At 49.3% G+C, this 24,752-nt stretch overlaps 1 protein-coding gene across 2 annotated transcripts in view; it reads right to left on the bottom strand.

Annotated features, from left to right (window-relative positions):
- Pepd (peptidase D) overlaps positions 1–24,752 on the bottom strand; it is a 124,849-nt gene that overhangs the window by 53,833 nt on the left and 46,264 nt on the right. Inside the window, exons 7-10 of one of the 2 annotated variants that reach the window (XM_074056974.1) lie at positions 23,491–23,535; positions 10,586–10,661; positions 9,515–9,561; positions 2,821–2,893 (exon numbers count right to left, since the gene is read on the bottom strand). In XM_074056974.1, the coding sequence (XP_073913075.1) occupies positions 2,836–2,893; positions 9,515–9,561; positions 10,586–10,661; positions 23,491–23,535 (226 nt within the window). In that variant the 3' untranslated portion in view covers positions 2,821–2,835. Of the gene's footprint in view, positions 1–2,820; positions 2,894–9,514; positions 9,562–10,585; positions 10,662–23,490; positions 23,536–24,752 lie in introns of those variants that run through there. The other variant, XM_020181468.2, reaches the window with a different exon arrangement.

Below are 24,752 nucleotides of genomic sequence, written 5' to 3'. Positions count from 1 at the left end.
AACAGTCTTCAGAATGTTTAATTCTGCTCTGCCTGAGACTTCTGCTTTTAGAAAGCAAAGGTTCAATGACCAATTAAGCCACTATTGGTGTAGGAGGCAACTTGCCCACAAGCGAGGGGCTCAAAGTTCCAAGTCAAAACTTAACTAGCTTCTGAGGAAAAGGAAAACACAGTACAAAGGAGTGACCCATGTGAGCTTCAGTAAGACAGCGCCAAGTCTAAGTGATTTAGTTAAAATCATTACTGAGCAGTGTAAAGGTGGAGAGTAATTCAGGGAAAGAGAAGTTTTATCATTTAATTAAAAAAAACTGGCAAGTGGAAGGGAAAAAAAGATAAAAACTAAGTCTGTGCTAAACTTCTCATTTTTTAAGTGAGAAATTGACATTAACTTTTCAACACAGGTAGACAACAGAAAAAAAACGGGCCATTTATTCCTTCAAGGTGGTTCTACAAAGAAAGTAGGATGCAAAGGAAACACAGCAGAGAAAACTTCCCCAATTTTTCAAAGATAGAAAAAAATTTAAAAGACATAAAGAAAAAACAGAAACCTCAAAGCACCAAAAAAACTGTAGGCAAGAGAATAGACAGTTTATCATGGTCAGTGAGGGTGGCTCTTCTGACACAGGGAGACCCCGCCATTCTGAGTCAGCTCTCAACTTACCTTCACATCAGGGGTTGGGGAACACACAAAAACAAGGGAGAAAGAGGACCAGAAGAATAAACCCGATTAAGTGTGCACCAAATACACACTTTAAAGTGAAAACTAAATACTTTCCAGTATTCCATAAAATACTGACAAAAATATTTTGGGGGGGGCAGTTCTGAGGTTTGAACTTGGGGCCTTGAACTTGCTGGGCAGGCACTTGGGCTACATCATCTACCCCCCAAAAATACTTCCAAATAGGCCACAAAGAAAAATCTCGAAATGAAAAAAAAAAAAAGTTTACAAAGGTCACATTTTCTAACTACGGATGGTGACAAAACCAATGACTAATAACAAAAAGTTAACCAAGAAAAATGCAACCACATCAATCGGGAATGAGCTAGTTCATTTCTTGGGTCAAAAACAAATCAATCAAAATTTATTAGGGTATTTATTAGGCGGGGCTCAAAAACAAATTAACCAAAATCCATTTATTACTAGAGAAGAAAAACTGAACTAAGAATCATCAAAAGTCAAAAGATGGATTTCAAAACAAGGTTCAGGAAGGAAGGAGAAAGTAGTTAATAAGAAAGCTGGAAATCTATGAGTTAGACAAACAGCAGAGGTGGAAAGAAACTTAAGAATGGGTTTTATAAAAAGGTCAATGAAACAGAGAATTCTTGCAATGCTAATCAATACACATAGGACAAACTTGTAACAAGAAGAGAAAGGGAAAAACAGATACAGAGGAGGAATTTTTAAACTTAAGAGAATGAAACTGGCCATTTCAGGTCTTTCTAGGAATATACATTGTATTGATTTCAGGAGTGATAAAATCGGAATAGAATAACTCCAGAGGAAAATGTGAAAAGTAACCAAAGAAAAGAAGTACCAAAGGACTTCTTCAAGGAACAGACAAGCCTATGCTTTCTGTATTGTTGAAATGTGGGGAACTCTCCAGAATATGGTCATGAAATATAGCTAAGAGACTTGGGGGAAAAAAATTTATAGCCCAATCTCCCACTTTAGCCCGTATAAAACGCTACTAAAGAACAAAAACAGCCAGGCATGGAGGCTCACGCCTGTAATCCTAGCTACTTGGGAGGCTGAGGTCAGGAGGATCGAGGTTCCAGAAGAGCCCAGGCAAGAAGTGAGACCCAATCTTCAAAATAACCAGAGCAAAAAACGGCTGAAGGCGTGGCTAAAGTGATGGAGCCCTCACCAAAAATAAAAAATAAAAAAGTAAAGAGACATCAAGTGTAGCCTATTTGCCCTATATTTATATTATAATTACATACTACATATACTTACATTTTGTTATAATACGTTATATATATTAATTTTCTGAATCCTCTCAACCATACTATGAAGTACAGTCAGCAAACCTCTTCTCAGATGAGGAAACTGAGGCACAATGTTACTAATTTGCCCAAGGTCCTATATACACTGTTAAGAAGAAGAGCTGGGACCCAAATCCAGATGTCATCTCTAGAGACTGCACTCAAACACTGCACTGCACTGTTTCCCCACCTCAGCTCGTTACATAGTAACAGACAGTGACAAAGTAGAGTGTGGGAGGATACCAGGGCTGGCTCTGCAGCAAGAAGGCTGGCCGTGAAATTTATCCAAGGTGTACCCAGCACCTAGTCTTGGTTTCTAACGCAAGTTTCTAATAACAGCAACGAGTATGCCCTGGAGAAGTGGCTACCTCTGGGGCTGGACCAAGGAAATGCTCAGAAAGCAAAAGGATGGGGCGTATCAAGAGATAGGCAGCCAAATGAAGGAGTCCCCAACACTCAAAGTTAGAAAAATCAGAGCGACAAAATAAGCAGCATAAGGCCGGGTTGTAACCCAAAGTCTGAGATAAACATCCAGGAGTCTATACAGATGGAAGTTTCTAAAACTTAAACACATCAATGAATGGGTGCGGGACAAATGTCCTGTACAGACACTTACAAATAATGCTCATCCCCCTCAAGGAGACAGAATGAAACTCCCCACTCCTTAGGAGTGGGCTGTGCAGAATGACTTTCTTCCACAGGACAGTGTGGAAAGGGAGGTAGAAGCCACTGCACAGCAGAGAAACCAACCAGCCCCACCTCAGCCAGGTGGCCAAGTCAACCTCAACAGGTAAGTCATGATCTTCCTCCTAATGACCTGCAGCCCCAGGGATATTCAGAGCAGAGCTAACTTTCAAAGACCCAGGGCCATTAGATCCAGTGTGCTCCTCAGGACAGGGTCCTGGAACAGGAATAGGGCGCCGGGTACAAGCTAAGGAAACTGAAGTAAAGCATGACAATGAATGATAATGTACCGAGTGTGTTGTGACAAATGTTCCATTATAACGACAATGGGAAAATGGGTGCAAGGGTACCCATAACTCTCTCCTCTTTAACTTTTCTGTGATCTAAAACTGTTCTAAATAAAGTTAATTGCTTAACACACACACACACACACACACACACACACACACACACACACACACAGACAGGGAGATGCTAAAAAGGCAGCTGATAAAATTCACAACCTTTCCTGATAAAATCTCCAGCAGGCCAGGAAGAAAACACGACTTCCTTAAACTTCTGATAAATATTTATCTGAAATCGACAGAACCAGGTTAGTGGTGAAACACAAGAGGCAAATCCATAAAGACGCCTGCTGGCACTGCTGTTACTTGAGTGGTTCTCCAGGGTCACCCCCTTGGCATTGGCCCCAAAGCCTACACTAGGCCTTCACCAAGTGGCTGCCTATTTGCAGAAAGCCCTTCTCTCTGGTTCTTTGTCCAGCATTCTGGCTAGTTCCATTGCTCACTCTCCCCTGGGCAGAGGGAACCAATCCCATGTATGAATTCAGCTTGACATGGGGGCAGTCATTCTTGAGTGGTAACCATCATGACTGCTCCCCAGCACACTGTAAACGGGCAAGACCCCAAGAGTGGTGTGTGGGGCTTTAGGACCAGCTCCTGGCAACAGAGCGGGGTGGGTAGGCACATGGGATCTGCTCTGCCAGTATGGGATGGCCCAGTTAAGCTGCACTGAACTCTGAGAAATCCTTCACCCAGGTCATCCCTGGTTCCTAGAAAAGGTTTTGGCTCAAATGCCTAGAGGTTCAGCCAGCGTGTAGGACTCAGGGCCTGCCTTCCTGGGGTATGCACCAAGCTGACCATTCCTGTGGTGGGCTGCCAAACGAGTGCTGACAGGAAACCCACCCTACGCCATCAAGACCAAAGGGGTTTTCCACACCCACTTACAGAGTCTCAGTGGGCCACCTTTTAGAAGAGCCCACACCATAGCTCTTAGCCTTTGACTTGGCCACTTGAGAGAGGCTGCGTCTGCCATGGAGGGGACAAGGGCACTGCCAAGGGCAGTAACCAGGCCAGTGGAGAAGGACCCGTCACATCCATTCTTACATGGGGGCCAGGTCTCAGAGGCAGCCTAGACCCAGACCTGCCCAAAGGGTCCCAAACAAAACCCTAGTAAACCCTTCATGGCAGAAGTGGGGAGAGGGTAACAGGTAAACAGAGGGAAGTCCCACTGCTGCCCAAGCTGACACCAGATTTGGTCAGACTGTGCCTAACTAGCTGAAAACTGTGCATCCAAGTCCTCCCAGGAGGAAAATCAGGAATTCTTGGTGACATCCATCACCAACGAAACCTAAATCCTCTGAATGATCCATGAGGGGTCCCAACCCTGGCGGGAGACACAGGGCCAGGTCTCACCACATGCCCAGCCAGGACAGTGCCTGAGCAAGCCCCAGAAGGAGGAGGACAGCGTGGGCACAAAGAGATGGTCCTTCTGAGATGACAGTATGCCTAAAGGGACAGCAGACAAGATAAGAAGTGGAGGGAGCTGGAAATGCACTTCTCCCCCATCCCCACCCCAAAGAAGCCAGAGCCTGACGCAGCAGGGGAGGAGGGAAGCCCTGCCCAGAGCAAGAGGTGCCCTCAGGGGCCCACAGAGCACACCTGCTGTAGCTGCCTATGCCCAGCAGCCCTGTGTACCTCAAGAGGAGAGCAGAGTCTGCAGGCAGGCCTCCCCCTCCTGACTGCCCTTACTGAAGTTAAAGACTCTAGTCCTAAAAAAGACAGAAAAGAAAAAAGAAAAAAGAAACGGGCCAGTTTAACAAAACTATGGCTGCAGTTTTACAACATGCTCCCTGAGTAAACTGGAAGATCCACTACCTGGAGGTCTGGATGGACTGTCCACATGGGGCGAGGTGGGGAGTGGGGGTGTATATGGGAGCTGTCAGAGGTGTGTGTGTGTGCACAGGTGTGTAGGGGTGGAGGTTGTGGTGTGTGTGTGTGTATGGTTAAGTGCAGGGATGTGGGGTGTGTGTGGTGGGAGATAAAGATCCTCTGGCTGTGTTCCCCCTCCCCAAATCTAGACTCAACAGGCACAGTGAACACAGAATCATGACTCACTCCATTTGTCCAAAGGGCAGGAAAAAGCAATAAGACCTTTAAAGCAAAGAGAAAAGAATACAGCTAGGCAAGTTCTGACTGCAGCCTGTGACAGATCTGCGCAGAACAGCCCAGGCCTTGCTGAGGGTCTCCAGCCAGGGTCAAGTGTTTGTCAAGAGAAAATCCTAGCCAGGGGATGAGGTCACACTGACCCCATCACACCTCACAGAACTTGTCTTTTAAATGACTCTCCCTCCACCCCTGCAGCTGTCATAAAAGGGCCCCAAATGACCCATCCACAGCTTGGAGGGAAGGAAAGCATAATTCCAGACATTGAGTTGTTAATCTCCTCGTGCAAATGTGAACAGGAGCCTGCTCACACAGCCAATTGAGCACGCTCCAAACGAGTGTTTGCAGGTAACTGATTCAGCTGCCAGCCCACGCCAGCCGGCGACAAGCCGGCTATGCCACTGACACTAACAGAGGCAGTGAAACAGGTCCTCTGATTGGGCCTGCCGTCAGATGCTGTTAGATTTGCCCAGACGTTAGCGTCCTATTGGTTTAACACAATTTACTGCACCGCAATTTGCATTTCCTCTGAAACCTGGCTCGGGCACGCACGGAGAAGGAGTCATCTTCAACGTGCCATAGGCTGGCTTACTCTTTGCTCATGTGCCCTCAAGACTGGACAGCAAACCTTAGAGAATTAAAAAAAAAAAGGTGGGGGTGCACGAGGCTTAGGATGGAGTCTCTGGCCTGAACCTCTGAGTCTGAGCACAGCTGTCCGGGTGGTGACTCTGGCTTCCCAGTCTTGCCTCCAGTGGTTCTGCCTTCTGGGAGGCCCTGGCGTTTTTCCCAATCTGTGGGGCTGGGGCACCGTGTTCCAGTAGGTCCAGCAGGTTTTAGGGCTGTCCACCACATGTGCAGGGTACCATCAGTATAGGCAATAGAGCAGCTCACTTATGGTACCTTTATGAGCCCACGACCTGCACAGCTCTCTGGCTACCCCCAGCTTTCCTGGGCAGCAGTGCAGCCTGTGTTAAGTTAAGAGGACCACGCCCTGCCCACCTCCCTCCACTTCCAGCAACCGACACTACCTGTGTTACAAGACTTTTATTGCCAAGTAGTTCAGAGAAGAGTTCTGAAGTCCCTATTGGCACAGAGGATGGTAGAAAAATAGCTCAGAACCTTTCTTCTCTCTTCCATCCATCCATTGAACCAACCCACGCACATTTCCTGACACTACAGACAGATGAGACACAGCTCCTGAGAAGATGCCTCCCGGCTCCTGTGGACACAGACCGCACACTTTGACACAGAACCAGCCCAGCAGTGACAGAGAGCCAAGCCCACGGGAGGGAGCTGGAGCAGAGATCAGTCCACCTCCAGCAGTCAGGGGCCAGGATATTAAGACATCCGTGGACATCTCCCCACCACCTTTGGGAGGGGTACCCTCTGTTCCACCTGTCCCCTTCAGGAACAACCTCAGGTCTCATCACTGTCACCTCTGCCTCCACTTTTCCTTGGGGTGTCTCCATTCCTATCCCCTCCCTTCCTCCTGCTCTAGGCTATCAGGGACCCACAGATCAGATGGCTCCCTCTGGCTGAGGCCCACAGACAGACACTGCTTCCCCTCTGGATCTCATCATGGGTCACACATGGGTGTGGCACACGGCAGGAGCACAACAGTGAGCGCAGCTGGCCCATCACTGAATGGGTCCACTCAGCCTCCCCTGGAAGGGCTCCTGGCCTCCAGCCTCCCTGCATGCTCCCACTCACATGGTCTCAGCCTCTGGCTTCATGACACTGCTCCACAGAGGAGGCAGCTGTGGGGCCAACCCGGGGACCTGGTGGGGTGGGGGAGGAGGGAGAGCAGCTTGCAGACAGAGCTCCGCTTGGCGAGGACTCCCTTTCCAGCAATAGCCAAGGGCAAAGGGGAGCTTTTGTTTAAATCCCAGCTTGAACGCACCCACTCCCAAAAGATCACTTTAGACCAATATGGACTAGATATTGATAATATATATTAAGGAATTACAGTTGACCCTCAGTATCCATCCACTGGTGACTGGTTCCAGGACCTGCACGGACACCAAAATCCCTTATATAAAATGAGGCAGCATTTGCATATAACCTACACCATGTCCTCTCACACACTTCTAGCTACTTATAATACAATGTAAATAGTGGCTACATTGCATGCTTAGACAATAATGATAAGAAAAAAAGTGTTCACATGTTCAGTTACATTTCTAAAATATGTTTGATACATGGTTGGCACGGCTGGTTGAATCTGTGATGCGGAACGCAGAGATATGGAGAGTCGACTGCATTTTTAATTTGGTTAGATGTGATAATGGCAGGGTGGTTATGTAAAGAGAAAGACATCCTCACTAACCGAGACACCTTCCTGAAACATTTACAAGTGAAACGACAGCATCTCGGGTTTAAACACTCCAGCAAAATCAAACAAAAAAACAAACTAAGCACAAAAACAGATGGGGGACCTCAGAGTTCATTGTGCTTTTCTACTTTTTTAGATTTTTAAAAATTTCCAGTTAAAGAGAAAACGAAAGCCTCCATTACTTGGAAAAGGGGTAAAGACCTCCAACTTGGTGCCCATGGGGTGCTGTGCACAGCTGTACCAGGCGTGGTGGGGACGTGATGGGGAGTTGGGGTCCAGGGCCCCTCCTGGGAACAACTCCAGAGCTGAACCCCGCAGCTCAGGGCACAAGGCTGTAACATGCAGTGGACAGCACGGCTCCACACTGCAACTAGCTGTATTATTGCTCCAATTTCTTGGTTATTTTTATTTGAGGCATAGCTGTGGGTCACTATGAGTCAACTCGATTGGGAACAGGATTCAGAGCCAATCTGAGGGACCTGCTGCCCAGCCCCGCCCCCTAGGAGTCCCCACAGCTCTCTTCCCATCCCAGATCCTTGAGGGGTCCTGAGACTTCCAACCAGACAGCACTGCAGTGGGTCTCACAGAGACAAATGCTGGACGGCTCTGCCTGCCCTTCCCCATCCTCCTCAGTGACACAGAGCTGGGACTATGATGGACACTTGTTACATGCTTCCTGGATGTCACAGCAGCCAGGGCAAAGCCATTTTAACCTCTTGCTGCCGGGATAAGAAGAGAGAACTAGGCACTGTTCAGACTGTTTTCAGAGTTAGACTATGCAAGAGAACCCCATCCACAAGTCACAGAATACAGAAGCTCAGCCCTGCTCCCTGCGCTGACACAGCAGGCAGGTCAGAGGGCTAGGAGGGTGCACTAATCTTTTCTTCTGTTATTATAATGAAATGTCCGAGGTGGGCTACTTTATAAAGAAGAGGCTGACAGATCAAGCTCAGAAGGCCCACTGGCCTGGCCTCTGGAGAGAGCCCAATGGTGAAGGGTATCACGGGAGGACACACAAAAGAATAAGAGATTCCATTGCCCAGCGGGAAAGCAGAGGGCTGGGAGGGGCCCAGCTCACTTTAGAAAAATTCTCTCTTGAAACTCACCTTTATGCAGGGCTTCATAACAATCACCTTAATACCTCCAAGGGCAGGGCCCCCAGTGACCCAAGGACATCCCACTAGGCCTCACCACTTAGAAGTCCCTTGGCCTCTCACATTGCCACACTGAGGACCAAGTTTCCATCATGTGAACCTTGGGGGACAATGACATCCAGACCATGGCAGATGGTGACATGGAACCAGCTCCCAGAGCCAGTCACACGGAGCAACCTTGAGGGTGGCCTGAGGTACACTTGGTGCCTACAAAGTGGGGCAGATATCAATCAAGCTGTCACAAGGCCAATAGGAAAGGGAAGGCCAGGTGGAGAGGGAACAGCAGCGCTCAGTGTTCCCTCCCAAGGTGATATGCCCACTGGTAGGACATGGGGGGGGAGGAGGTAGTCTGGGCCTCGGTCAGGGCAGCAGCAAGCTCAGCCCATGGGGTGAAGCTGAGCTGGCCAGCCACACTCACCACAGCCAGGTAGCCCCAGGTGCAGCTCAGGGGTGCTGGCTCCCTACAGGCCTAGTTGGAGCTGGAGACCAGATCTGCTCTGCAAAGTGCTTCATGAGCCACTTAACCACCCCTCGACCCGGTCCTCCAAGCACAGCAGACATAATGGCAGTGTTTACACATAAAAGTGGCAAGCTGTTTTACTAGTGGCTTTCAGAGTCACAATAGCAGCTATTTGGTAAAGTTTCCAGCAAATTGCAGAAACAAAGTCCAATGGAATGATGGGGCACTAAAGCACCCTGAAAAGTAATCAAAGACTATTACCATCAAACACTCTGAAAGAGCCAAGGAGGTGACCACAGTCAGAAGAAAAATAATCTAAGCCCGGATCCCACAGCCGGTTTGTAATCCCCACCACTTGATCTGGGAGCAGCGCTCTGGAGCCTCGTCTGCTACTGGCTCAGGGAACATAAATTTCTGCTTTTTACATTTTAATCTTTACCCAGAGAGACACAGCTTACCTTTCCATCTCATATTCTTTCATTCCCACTTTTACAGCTTTCATTACCTGGAAGATGGATATTAAGCAAAGACATTTGTATTAAGCAGATAAGTATCACAGCCTCATAAATAATGCAGAGCACTTTTTTCAAAAGAAGTTCTAAAAAAAAGGAGGAGGCTGATATGTGCACAGTGATGTAGAACTGTGACAAATTGGACCTTTACAGCCTCCAAAATCCATACATAGCTCATTTAAACCTCCATGGAGCACTTCCACTCTGAAGCCGGTAAACCCCACGCTCCGAGCCACAGCTCAGGGGCGATGGGCAGCACAGGTCTAACCCCAATGTTTGGGGGCCTCTAAGGCTAAGAAATCTGTGATGACTGTCTCCGAAAGGTTTTCTTGGCTTAACTTTCACAAAACAGAGAAAACTAACTTGTACAAGAGAATTCACCTTGTCGTTTCCTAACACGAAGCCGTGGGAGTCTCTGGGTAGGCACTGGGGTATCCCAGGCACCCTGAATGGCTTCTGAACTGAACTCTCCCTTATCTGATCTCGTTCCTCTGTGAGTGGGAGGTTTGGAAAACCACCATGTGAAAATGTTTTCTGATTGTGGATGATGCTAATAAGTGTGATGGAATCAGAGTACAGATAAAAGATTTTTTGTTTTATTTTGGTGGTACTTGGGGTTTGAACTTGGGGTCTACACCCATGATCTTCCTGATCTCTGCCTCCTGAGAAGCCAGGATTACCGGCATGAGCAACCGGTGCCTGGCATCGGAAAAAAGATTATTTAAAACAAGCTGAAAGGGGCCAAGATGGTAGAAAGGGGACCTGCACTCCCCTTTTTGGGAAGTTCCTGGGTGTCAGTGCCCACCTGCTCATGAAGGTGGGTGTCTTAGGATGAGTGGCGGCAGAGGCTCTCCTGTCTTTGCTCTGTGCCCAGCAGAGAAGAGAAGAGTCCTCCATGGGAAACTTCCCACCTCTCACGTGGCTCTCCCTCTCACCACGGTGGCACATCTCCACGGGATTCTCTAGCTCCACACACAGCAACACTGCCCACCCAACCACAGCCGCCACCCAACTCACCTCCCGGTGGGCCTCGCTGGAGATCCGATTGGTGTAGCGCAAAACCTCCAGCTCCATGTCTGTCTTGAACACTCGGCTGCAGAGAGCAGAAAAAGAAAGTAATGAGTGAGTGACTGCCTGCAAGAACCACAGCCCTCCAGGGAGACCCCCGACAACCTGCAGAGCCTGGAAGCGAGGCCTGCCTGTGGCTGCCCAGTGCCCTCGGAGTGACGAGCTGCCCTGAGCCACCCAGAAGAAAACCCTGGGAGGAGAGGCAGCCCATCCTGTCCTGACACCAGGCAGTTTCCACTGATAGCACCAGAAATTGGCAATGGATAGTAGGAAGATGCCCAGCTTCTGGTGACACATCCACAGAAGGGGGATAACAGCTACACAACCAAGTGTTGGCCCTTGATCCTTTTAATACCACCTGCCTCCCAGGGCTCTGCCCAGTTGACTAAAGACACCTCTTGGATTCCCCTACATCCACTCCTGGGGCAGCCTAGGAACACCACGTGACTCAGGCCCTTGCCTGAGACGGGCTGGATGGTAGGAGGTGCATCTAGCCTGTGAGTGCAGGTACAGGTGTGCAAACGACTGGTCTACAGAGAGATGCAGGAGAGCAGGACAGACGAGAGAGAGGCAGTGATGAAGGGGACTCTGCTGTGCCTCCTGCAACCCAACTGTGGGCTGTGGTCTCTGCTCTGTGCCTCGGTTTTCTGGTCTATAAAGTGGAGGAGATAACCATGTTTGCCTCACAGGGCTGCGGGAGAATTAAGAGCTACAATTTTAAAGCACTAAGGGCAGTGCAGGCCCGTGGTCAGTGCTGTGTCTGTTACATAAGTAAAGTATGGAGATACAGCCTCATTCCCCCCTGCCTACCACGAAACCAGACAGATCCTCTGACGACCATAGGTAAACTGCCTTGATTCCCATCAAAAGAGGTACTGTGGTCCCTCAGCATCCATGGGAATGGATCCTGGAGCCCCAGGGAAAACAAAATCCACAGATGTTCAAGCTGCTCGTACAAAATGGTGTGGCGCCTGCCTGTAAATGCCCCACTTCCTCCCGCAGACACCTCGACGTGACTTACAGTATCTAATACCACGTAAAGGACCGCTACGTTAAGTGGCTCTATGCTGTATTGCTTAGAGAATAATGACAAGGAAAGGCAGGCTGTGGGCCGGGGGCATGGCTCAAGTGGTGGAGCACCTGCCTAGCAAGCAAAGGCCCTGAGTTCAAATCCCAGCACCCCAAACAAACAAACCAAGAGGTTACTCACGTTCAGAACAGATGCAGCTATCACAGGCCTACCTACGAAGTATGTGAACCAGGTATGAGGTTGTCAACGCTCAAAAGGGCCGTGCCCGAGAGGGACTGGGGACTGGGAACCGGTGGGAGACCTCACCAGGACGTGCTCAATGTCACTTTGGTCATGTGGATTCAGCATGGCTCTCAGGGCATGGCAAATTCAAGCCTTGTTTGTTGGCACTTTCTGGAACTTGTTTTTCCCATCGTAGTCGGTTGAACCCATACATACGGGGGGCTGACAGTAATTTCCAAATATTCCCATCTGACCCACAAAGCTACACGAACCTTGGGAAACAAACACAGCCTCCCTCCCTTGTACATTGCCACTGCCCAGGGTCCCGCTCCACATAGGTCACATGAGTGGCAGGGGACACTGGCTACACAGCCCAGCTCACCCTCGATGGCCCACAGCACTCACCCAAGCTGCCAGGAGTGCAGGTAGCCAGACAGGCCTCTCTCAGAGACCTCCATGACTGCTGGAGGGACAAACCCCCAGCTCCCATGCTTCAAGTGGGGACAGTTCTGCTGGGCCACCAGCTCCGAACTCGGTGGGGGGGGGGGGGCGTCACCTGACGTGTGCTGATGACCCACATCACAGCTTGGGCCTTCTTCCTCACCCTGCCACATGCTCTTCCCAAGAGCCCTGCCCACTTAACTCAGATACTCAGCAGCCCAGGGATCCACCTTGGAAAGCCATCCCTGCCCCCACCACGTTACAGATGGGGAGCTGAGTGAGACTCAGGCCTCATGACGCCCTTTTCCTTGCACTCTGTGCAAGTACAGAAGTCCATACCTCACCAAAGTACTCATCAAATATAAGAGGAAGCAGTCCTCTTCAGACACTCATGACTCAGAGCAGAGAAAGCACTTAGGATACACTTCAGGAGGGAGGGAGGGAGAGAGGGAGAGAGAACAAAGAAATACAGAGGAAGGGATGATGGAATGGGATATTTTTAGGAAATGGGACTTGACCCAAAAGTCTAATTAAAAGAAAGCCCAAGTTGTGCTGGACAGCAAACCCAGGAAGCGAGCAGCAGAAATGAGAACTCGAAGAACATCCCCAAGAAGGGAATGGATTCCTTCCACACATAAAATCAATGTGCAGCTTAAAACTTAGTGATGTGGTGAAGAAGATAAATGTTTCTTCTCTCAGTAAGAGAAAAATAAAACTCCAGTTTATGTGTGTACACACAGATACATGTACACAATGTCTACTGATCCTCTCAGGGTAACTGGCATATCTACCACCCCAGACAGTCCTTGTGTCTTTATGTTAGGAACATTCAAAACCCTCTCTTCTGGCTGTTTTGAAATATGTAATCAGTTGTGGTCAAGCGTAGTTATCCTACTGTGTGTGCTACAGAATATTAAGGAGTCATTCCTTCTATCCAATGCACCTTGCTCCCATTAAATCCTCTCTCCACCCCCTCCCCAGCCTCTGACTGCATCTCCTGACTTTCACCAGTGCACATATGCTGCCTTTGCTATAATCAAAGGCTTTATTCTAACCAGAAAAGAAAAAGAAAACAATACTGCAAACAGGGAGTAAACTAAAATATGAAGTCTTTTTCTATGACTGATGGCGATATAAGGGGGAAAAAAAATCTATTTGCTCTTGATGCCAGCCCCTTTCCCTTGAGGGAGGCCCTGGGGTGCTGGCGTGGGGCTCAACAAGACTGAGGGGCCACCCTGGTACATTGCTCAGGTCCGCACAGACCACGGCCACTGCAATTACAGTGAAAACCTGGTTTTATGTCTCAAAAAAGCACACAAGATTTACTGAGCACATAAACACAGAGGAAGCATTAAGAATCCTGACGAGAAGAGAGGAGGTGAAGGCCGGGGTTGCCCATGTGCTATGAGGACATAAGGCGTGGGAAGGGCAGAGAATCCCAAAGCCTCAGCTTACCCAGAGGGAAAGGAAGACCCTGCAGGAAGTTCAGAGTAAGATATGAAGGAGGACCATGTGTGTGACAAGATGGCCGAGGGAACCAATGAAAGAAGCAGAAACAACCATACCATTAAAAGCAGCGCAAGGGCAGCTAGTGTGGGCAGGATTGGTGGTTCAATTCAATCTACCTTCCCTGCACTGACTCTGCACTAGGAGGGGTTTTTTGTTTTTTTCTTTGCGGTACTGGGGCTTGAACTCAAGGCCTACACCTTGAGCACTCCACCAGTTTGTGTGTGTGTGTGTGTGTGTGTGTGTGTGTGTGATAGAGAGAGAGAGAGAGAGACAGAGAGAGAGAGAGAGAGAGAGAGAGAGAGAGAGAGAGATGGGTTTTTTTGAGATAGGAGCTCAAGGACTATTTGCCTGGGCTGGCTTCGAACAATGATCCTCCTGATCTCTGCCTCCTGAGTAGCTAGGATTACAGGCATGAACCACCAATGCCTGGCTAGGAGTTTTTTTTAAAAGCAGTACTGGGGTTTGAACTCAGGGCCTCACGCTTGCTAGGAAGGCGCTCTACCACTTAAGTCACTTCACCAGCCCTTTCTTATGTTGGGTATTTTCCAGAAGAGTCTTGCAAACTATTTGCCTGGGCTGGCTGTGAACCTTGATCCTCCTGATCGCTGCCTGAGTAGCTGGGATTACAGGCATGAGCCACCAGTGCCCGGCTAGGAGGTCTCTTTTTAAAATTTAATTATACAAATAACAGGTTTCATGATGACATGTTCACATATGCAGACAATGTGCTTTGATCATATTCAAGCCCCCCACCCTCTTGTACTTGTTCACCCCTACTGCTGACCCTCCTTTTCTTCCCACAGAGCACCCCCTCTTTCATTATCTCTTTAAAAATCTAGGTTCCACACGAGAGAAAACATGGGTTATGTGTCGTTCTGAGTCTGGCTTACTCCACTTTCCCTGATGATCTCCAGTTCCACCCATTTCCCTGCACACACGATTTTGCTCATCTTCACAGCTGAATAACACTCCATTATACACACGTGTGTGTGCGCACACGTAACACATTTTCTTTATCCATTCTTCTGCTGATGGTTACCTGGGCTGATCCTATGGCTTGACTACTGTGAATAATGCCATGATAAACACGGGTACCAGTGCTGTACCTGCCTTTGGTCCCTGTGGGTATACACCAGAAGTGGCATAGCTGAAACATAAGGTAGTTTTTTTATTGTTATTTTTCTGAGGAGCCTCCATGCTGATTTCCATAGTGGTTAGACTAATTTACATTCCCATCAACAGTGACAACCTACAGAATGGGAGAACAATCTTTGTCATTCATGTGACAAGAGCTCAATGTCCAGGATAAAGAACTCAAAACGTTAAACACCAAAAGAATAAATAATCCAATTTATAAGTGGGTAAATGAACGGAACAGGAAGTTCTGAAAAGATCAGGTACAAATGGCCAATAAATACAGGAAAAAACGTTCCTCAGCCTTAGCCACCAGGGAAGTGCAAATCTAAACTACCCTGAGATTGCTCCTTGCTCTGGTCTTAGCAGTTCTCATCAAGGAAAGCTAGTGAAGTTTTCTAACAAGATGCACACACTGCTTCAAGAACAGATTGTTTTATCTTTTTTGTGGCACTGGGGTTTGAACTCAGGGCCTCTCGCTTGCTAAGCAGGTGCTCTTCCACTTGAGCCACGACTCCAGCCCTGTGGCCAATTATTTTGGAGGTAGGATCTCACTTTTTGCCCAGGTCAGTCTGGACAGTGATCCTCCTAGTTTAACGCTTCCTACTGTAGCTGGGATGACAGGTGCTCACCACAGTATCCAGCTACTGATTGAGATGGGAGCCTCTCCCTTTTGCCCAGGCTGGGCTTGAAACTTGATCCTCCCGATCTCAGCCTCCCAAGTAGCTAGGATTGCAGGTATGAGCCACCAGTGACTGGCTTAGTAACATTTTTAAACTTTAGTGAGGTGCTACCATCATGGCACCTTCCCACCTGGCTGGGTGGGAAGAGGAGGAGGAGCAGGTCCTTCCCTCATGGAGCTGGGAGGCTCAGTAGAGAGAAATACCACGCATAGAAATCCACGTGGGAGAAGGCTGCCGGGGGAAGAGTCTGGACACTGTGGGAGGGGATGACAGGACCCACGCTCCTCTGAAGGAGGCCTGGAGAACAGGGAGAGGGCTCTCGGTGCAGCCCACTTAATCAGCAGCTCTGCTCCTGTGACCACCTTTCCTTCCCACAAAGGGGACACTTTCAAGATCAGCAAAGCTGGGATGCATGACCAGTTCCCATCCCTCTATCCAGAGGGCCTCCCTCATCCATCCCCTGTCCGCCCTGTTCAGCTGACCAGAGAGCCCCTAAGTTGAGGCTGCCCAGAGCAGAGGCCAGGGGAGGATGGCAGGGAAGGCCAGGGGCTCTGAGTGGCATAGACTCAGGCCGCCTGGGCCTCCACCAGAGGCAGCCGGCCCTCAGGACTTTCACAGAGCAGCCACTGATTTGTGCATCACCAAATAGGTAGGACATCACCACAGAAGGAGGAAGGCAAGCCCAGCGTGCTGCTGCCCTCCAGGGACGACAAAAACTAGTTAAGGTGGCAGAACAAACCCACCTGCCCACTGAAACTACTCCCAAGTGAATGTCCTTTCTCTGTCAAGGAGGTGGACTCAGGCCTGACGGAGTGCCATCTGTCATCATAAAGGGGCCTCTGTGCCTGCCTTGCAAGCACAAGGCCCTCAGTTCAAACCCCAGTACCACAAAACAAAACAAAAATAAACAAAGTTAAAGATAAAATTAAAAATAAAAAGGGGCCTCTGTTCCATGGCAGGGTGCGTGTGGCAAGACCCCCTGGGGACCAGAATGCTAATTCCTGTTGAGAAGATGGGTCCAGAGACACAGGTAAGATGCAGAGGATCAGCTTAGGCTCTTCAGGTCCAGATTTATTCACAACATAAACCAGTGGCCACTTGTGTCTTGCTCCCCACTGCCACCTCCATGGGGAGTGGGCCTCTCCCAGATACAGTGATAGCAACAGAGCGACAGCACAGGTGGAACCAGGCCCAGGCTACACCCACCTCTGGCTCTCTGCCCTCCTTCTTCTACCCCCCTCCACCCCCACTAGGCTTAGATCCCTCAGGCCAATACTTCACACCCCCAGGCCCCATGTCCACCCATGCATACTGAGCCAGTCCAGACTCACAGGGCTGGATAGATGGTCCATGAGTTCCCAGTCACCTGCCTCACCCGGCCTCCGGATGGCGCCCAGCTCAGGGGGAGCCTGCAGAAGGCCACTCTCAACTTCCTGCACTTTCTCCACCCCTCCCACACTGGCTCCTCTGCAGATGAGTGAAAGCTGCTCCTAGCCTTCCCCTCCCCAACACATCCTCTCTCCTTCCCTCCCCCAGAAGGGGAGTGATGCCCTCACCCCCAGTCAATCCACCCACATGCATACACACATAAACACATATACATCGTGAGGGCTCAGGATCCCAGCCCACCTCCTCCATCCACCTGCCCCTCCTACTACAACCCCAGGACCCTGGAAACAGCTCCTCTTGCAGTGCAGACCCCCCACTCACTCATCTCCCACTTCTCTTGCAGCAAAACCCTTCTCCCTCTTCCTCTGATCTCCCTGCAGCCCCTACAACTCTGCCAGCCCTTCTTCCATCTCCTCCCAGAACCTGGGACTCACAAATGGGTACAGGGTCAGTTTGTTCTCCTCCACCCCTCTCCATTTTGACTCCCACACCTGCTCCCAATGCCCAACTCTGGGCACAGGCCTCTGGGCTGGGACCCTTGGAGGTCCCCAGGTGCCTGGAACCCAGTATAAGATAATGTTCACTGTGCTGGGCAGAAAACACACCCCGGTGTCACCAATATACCTCCATCTTGCCCAAGGCCAAGGGCTGCCATTCCACCAGCGCAGTCTTTCATAGACCCTCCCTTTCTCTTTTCCCAGACTCCACTCTCTCTGGCCTCTACCTCTGCCCCTGACAGCTGCTGAGTGTTGCAAACCTCCTGGGCTTTCTCCTGATCCCAAGCTAAGGGCCTCTAGATGTCTGTCCTCAGGATGAAACACTCTAGGTCTGGCCCACCTCCTCAGCACCCTCCCTAGCTCTCCACTGTCTCCTGCAGTCTCCTCCCTCCTCTACCTGGGACCTGTTCCTGCCTCTTCCCAAGCTAAGCAGGCTCCAGCTCCCAGGCACAAGGCTGAAGAGGGCCTCCCTCCATCCCTGCACTACCCTGCTCCCTGGGCCGGGTATAGGAGCCTCAGAGAGCTGTCCCACTTGTCATTTCTTTTAAGTCTTCTCCAAAAAGGCCTCAGTAGTCCCGAAGGGCAAGGCTCCACAGTGCCAGGACATGCCTGGGCCAGAGCAGACACAGAAACTGTAACTCATCAACGTGATCTGGACACCCGCTCCAGCTGGAAGACGTCTTCTTTCCAGCAAGGAGACCACGGCCCAGGGGACACTGTTCAGGGCAGGCAGTGCAGGACCAGCCTCTGGGGAACTCAGCAGACAATGATGCTATCTCCTTGCTGAGCAACAGAGAGAGGGGACAGCCCAGGCTGGAGCCCCTGAGCCCATGCCTGGCTCTCCTCCCAGCCACTGAGCACCAGGCTCCTAAGGAGAATGTCAACAGCCCTCGCACACTACCCTAAGCAGAGACCAGGCGCTCGCTCTGCCCGTGAGGCTGAGCCCTGTTTAATCTTCTGATCTTACTGCGGGAAAAGTGGCTCATGGGACCTCCAGCTGGCTCACCTTGGACTGTCTGGGTTTTGAGTTTTGTCTCAATTAAAAAAAAAAAAAATCAGCTTGCTGCCGGTGGCTCACACCTGTAATCCTAGCTACTTGGGAGGCTGAGATGGGAGGAATCACTGGCCTGAGGCCAGCCCAGGCAAAAAGTTTGTGAGACCCCATCTCAACCAATGGCTGGGTGTGTAGGTGTGCACCTGCCATTCCAGCTACTGTGGGAGGCACAAAATAGAAGGATCATAGTCTACACAGGCCTAGGCAAAGATGAGACCCTGCTCAAAAAGAACCAGAGAGATAACAAAGAGGGGAGGGCTGGGGGTGTGGGGGAGGGCTGGGGGTGTGGCTCAAGCAGTAGAGCACCTGCCTAGCAAGCTTGAAGCCCTGAGTTCCAATCCTGTATCACCACAAAATAAAATAATAAAATAAATAAAATAAAATAAAAAATTAAATAAATAAAATAAAATAAAATGGAACCCAGGCAAAGTATCCCACAAAGGTGGTCCTCCAAGACCTGGCTGGGTGTGCTCTCAGCCTGCGGTGTCATCCAGATGCCAGACAGACAGGGACTGTCCCACCTGGCCAGGTCTTCTCCATGCCACAAGCTCAGACATTGTTCTGGAGGTCACTGCAGAAGTACTAAGGCTCCCCAGTAAGCTTCGTGGTTTCCATCCTCTCTTCCTGAGACCAGGCTACTTCTGCTACTCCTGAGCAAGCAGGGCAAGGAAGAAGGGTCCTCTGGCCTCTGTAGAGCTGCCAGCCTTGAAGGAGGTACACTCTCTCAGTGGCTCTCTCAGTCCCAGTCTTAGAGGTGTGAGGTGGCTGTTGGAAATGTGACCCACAAGATTGGTGTCCCCAAGAGAGGACAAGGCCACCTCCTCCAAGAAGAAGCAGAGGCTATGGCTCCAGGCAGGGCGGCACGGACACCCCACAAGAAACTAGGGCAGAAGGCAGTTCAAGTTTTCCAGACAGGAAACACAGGTGACAGGTGACACATGCCTGATTCATGTGTGCTACCTGACTGGGCTGGCCATGAACGTGGGGAGGCAGAGGGACAGGGACACCCGCCTCACCCCAGGCCCACAGTCTCCTGCTGCAGACCTGGAATGGCCAAAACTGCACTAGGTAAGAGATTTATTTGGGCAATCTTTATTTTCCCTTACATATTCACAGGTCACAAAACTGCCTCTGGGTATTAAAGCCAGGATTAAGACATCAATTAACTGAAGCCTGAATGCTTGGCTGATTAAAATAGTAGCAAGCCAGGATGAAATATTTCCAAAATCAGTCTCTAAGTATCAAAGTGCCACCGTGCTGAAGAAAATTCACTTAAAGGGCCAGGGAGGTCATCTCTCCTGGAGATGAGTGTGCAGGGAATGGCTTGTGGGAGCCAGGTGGGTGGGAGTTCAATACCACAGGAGTCCCGCCCCCAAACAGCTCAAGTGACACAAAGGACAAACCCTAGAACAGGAGGGACAGCAAAGGAAAGGGCAGCTTGAAATTACATGTCCTCACTAAGCCCTCTCAGATAAATCAGAGCCACACTCACCTGTAAGCTGAGCCTGCCTGAGACCTCGGGGGGAAAAGCAGACATGGACGCCTGGACCAAGGCCTGGCTGTGCCTGCCCCACAGCCTGGTATAACAGGTGCTCAGAAACTGCTCCTGCTAAAACACACCAACCCCTCACTTGGGCCCACAGACGCCAGGTGGGCAACAAACTAACAGGAGGGTGAAATGTGGCATCTCTGACTTCCTTTTGTACCCGTCTCTGTTACTTTGGGTCAGATTCCTGCTAGGTTCTGGTGGAGGCAAGTTAGTTACCCAAGGACCCTGTCTAAAAAACGGTGACACCTGTCTCATCCTCCTTCAAGGCTGAAGGCACAAAGAGTAACTCAGGTATTCAGCTGGGTACGGTGACACACCTATAATCCTAGCACAGGGGAAGCTATAGCAGGAGGTACAGAGTTCGAGACCAGCCTCTGCCATATAGTATCAAAAAACAAAATCCAACAAAACAAAAAAGAGTAACTAAGGTATTTTACTGTCAGTTTTTACAATGTCCTATTCTAGACCCCAGAAAAGGCACCAGAAAGTCTCCAGTCATTGTCCCAAACCTACAGTTACCATGGATTCCAGAAACAACGGGAGCCTCACAGACAGATCACCCCACACTGAGATCACCTAAATCGGAGCAACTACCCCAAAAGTGAGAAACTGAGGCTGCCTCCCCACTTGTAGGAGTTATCATCTCATGTCCCCAGTGATAAGGACTTCCCCAGAGTCACCATGTAGAACCAGCACTGAGATAATAACCAACCAAACCTGTCAAACTAGAGTTTGACAAGATCACTTAATTACACATACCTCTTGCCCTCACCCCAATTCTTCCAGTGTTTAAATCAAAGGCTCCTGCCGGGACCCCAAAGATAGACTGAATAGCTGACCATCTTCCCAATATGGCAGCATTGACTGAATTCCTTTCCTGCCTCCTCCAATACTTTTCTGTTTGATTTCTGGGAAGAGTGGCTGGACCTAACTTGTGGGGACTCCCTGGAGTTGGACCTCTGGCCTAGGACTTGGTTCCACTGAGGCTCATGCCTTCTGGCACTGGGAATCCTCCCTTCTATTCGGCTTTGTGTTTAGATGGAGGGTTAAACACCTGCCTAACCCTGCCGGAATACTGTTCACATACACACGGAGAAGCTAGGTCATCATCTATGTACTTTTGCTAATTTGGGATGTGTTACCCTGGATGTAGGGTCCTGGGCACTTCTGCCCTGACAACATCGCCTGTGCACACAGAAGGAGGGGAGCAGAAACAGATGTTAACCACCAGCTGCTTTTAATGCATGCAGGACACTTTCACTCCGTGTAATTAACAGCTCTAAAACAGGCATATGACTCAATTGAACACAATCTCACTTAAAACCCAAGAAGGTGCACGGCAATTGCTGAGATACCCGCTCTTCTGTGATGCTCCCAGAGGCACTTAGCCAGAAGCCAAGGCACAGAGCTATTAGACTGCACGAAGGCGTCTCCTTTCATTTCCTGCCATACTTTCAGATCAATCCCATCGTCTGTAAAACGGTGCAGTAGAACCACAGTCTAAAATATGGAAGTGAGACGCCTGCACTTACTAACTTTCAACTTTTGACCTATGCATTCAAACTGCGACACACAGCACAGGGACAGAAATGATGAGTGATAATCTCGTGTTTGTGGGGAAGAGGACGATTAGAGAAGAATTTACAGGAAATCAAAAAAGCATTCCTTGAGAGAATGGAAAACAATAAAACAGTCACACAGAGGAAATGAATGACACCCAAATAAAAACGAGAAAGCAAGTGTCCCTGTACTCACTGCCTTCCAACCACACTGGCTCCCAGTCAAACTGCTAGCTGGGAGCTGGGGTGTGGGGTGTGGGTGGGCGCTGAGGGAGCTTAGCTGCCTGGCCCCTGCTCTCCAGCCCTGCTACACTGTGACCTTAGCTCAAGATGCAGTCCAAGGGCTCCAAGCACCCAGTATTTCTAGTGGTACCAGGAATGAAGGGGGAGAGAGCTGGTGCTCAGGCAGCCCATGGCCTCCAGGGTGCTCTTCTGAGATACAAGGGCCACATGAGACGTGGAACCAGCAGCTTGGGCGCAACTGTTTTATTACTTGGGCAAGTCAGTAAATTCCTTGTGCCTCAGTATCTATTTCTGTAGCATGGGGATAACCAGAACACCCCATTAATATAAGAAAAAACAAACCTCCTTAAATAAGGTCGTGTCCAGCGCTCAAGAGCACGGGCCCATGCAAGCAGGGAGTGTCAACAGGGGACAGTATGAAGACGTGCCAGTGTCTGATTCCTGCTGCCATTCAATTCTTGTGTTATCCACCCAGTTGGGAAACTGAGAAAGGTGCATCTTCACATCCTCCCTGTGCGTCAGGTATCAATGTTTTACAGCTGAGGCAGCAGAGGCTCAGAGAAGTTCCCTGACTTGTGCCACCCAAGGTTATGTGGGCTGGGGGTGGAACTCAGATGTGTCTGGGCTGAGAGTCCCCTAGACAGCTTCCCTCCAAAGGACCCTGAGAGGCGGGACAGAACAGCATTCAAGACCCAGAAGTCCAGACATAGCACAGAGTCACACTGTAGTATGTGGAAAGCCCACCCGTTCTGGGAAACGGGGACCTGACTGCCATTCACCCAGAACCCACAGGGCACAATGGTAACTGTGGCTACGAAGGATCCACCGAGGGCAACCATCACTACAGCCCCTAGCATTCCCTAGTTTCACGTTCACTAGGAAAATGTCACCGCAGTGACATGGGATTGGCAAGTCTCAGCTGAGTGAGGAGGTGGCAAAGGCCCTGCCTCGCCCCTCTTCTACTTTCACAATCAGTGCGGCCACACACAATGCAAAATGATTGCTGCTATCAACAAGCAACACGGTGCTTAGGAAGAAAACCACTGGCACTTCCACTTGTAGAGCCCACGGGGGCCTCGCCCAACCCGCGAAGGCTCGCCCTGCAGATTCCTCACAGAAACCAGCTGCACTGAAGCTGAGGGCCACCTAGGAAAGAAAGAGGACAGCAAAAGTATGTGCAGGGCGGGCCACACCTGTCAGTCAGGACACCTGTGCAGCACGAGGAAAATGTGTTCGCCCCATCTGGCAATGGGTGTGTGTGTGATGCTGAAATCTACACTTTCCTACCTTGTAGCTGACCTTTATGTCTGGCCTCCTTATGGTAGTAGTTCCAAAAGATTGCAAATAATGGAAATGATGGGGGAACTTTAATTGGAATTCCAGCGACTTACGCCTTTTAGAATAAAACCAAACAACCTCCCTGCTAAAACAAACAAAACGGAGAGGCTGAGGGAGGAAGTTCTGAGGACAGCTTTCGAGTGGGGTGGACAGGAGCAGCAGAGTCTGCTATCCTCATGAGCCAAGGTGCTGCAGGCCATACTCACCACTCAACGATCTCAGGGTGCAGAATGGTGTTGTTGACGCTGAACCTAGCGGGGGAAAAAAAGACACCAAGCCCATTAGTTCAATGGTCTACCATGTGCCACCAAGAAAGACCTTAATTTGAGACAAACACACCATGACCAAGAGAGGGCCCCAGCCTTTTAACTTACTGACTCCCTGAGGCCTGCTGCTCACTTCCTGCAGGCCTGACAGCCTGGGCTGCACAATCCAAGTGCAGTCAGTGGGACAGAAGCTTTTGGGGTATAAAATGCCACCCCCTAGCCCCACAGGGACAGACAGAAGAGCCTCTTCTGCCTAGTACACCAGCAAATACATGATGGGACAATCAGAAAGAAAAGAGAGAAGAAGGAGCAGAAATAACATTTGGAAAAACAATAGCTAAAAACTTCACCGACTTGAACATCAATCTAAGTACAAAGAACTCCAAGTAGGATAAACTCAGAGAGCCACGCGAAGCCAAATCAGAGTCAAACTGGCAAAAAACAGGATATAGATAGTCTCTAGCTTAGGATGGTTCAACCAATGATTTTCCAATTTTATGATGGGTTTATTGGGAGTAGTAACCTAACAAGAAGCATCCACAGTTAAATGATTCAACTTGCAATTCTTTGACTTTGTGAAGAATCTATTGTATGATCCTGGCATGATAGGATCAAGGCTGATTTCTCATTAGAAAGTATGCAGGTCAGAAGACAGTGAGGTAACATGCAAAGTGCCGAAAGGAAAAAAAACAAAACTGACAGCCAAGGATTCCAGCAAAACTATGCTTCAAAAATGTAGAGAATCAAAGCATATCAGATAAACAAAAACCTAGAGAATTCGTTGCTAGTATTCAAGAAATACAGAATTAAATGAATGGACACTACAGAGGAAGCTGAATCCATACGAAGAAAAAGTGAGCACCAATAGAGATAACCATTTGTACCTAAATACAGACAGCAGAAATGTACTTTTGTCTGTAATTCCTTTTTTTCTTCTGATTTACAAACAATGGCATAGTGCAGTAACTATAAATCTGTGTTGATCAGCACAAAATGTAGAAAGATGCTATCTGTACACAAAAGAAGGAAAATGGAGATATGTTGGGTTAATGATTTTATATACCACTGAAATTAAGTTAACAATAACGAAAATCAGAATTTTATAAGCTTAAGGTGAATCTTTGTGGCACTGGGGTTTGAACTCAGGGCCTCATGCTTGCTAGGCAGGCGCTCTACCACTTGAGCTACTCCACCAGCAAGAA

Source organism: Castor canadensis, chromosome 16 (assembly GCF_047511655.1).
Source record: "Castor canadensis chromosome 16, mCasCan1.hap1v2, whole genome shotgun sequence".
NCBI classification, from domain to species: Eukaryota; Metazoa; Chordata; class Mammalia; order Rodentia; family Castoridae; genus Castor; species Castor canadensis.
Note: the sequence above shows the minus strand (reverse complement) of the source record. Positions and strands in the feature narration are given on the sequence as shown.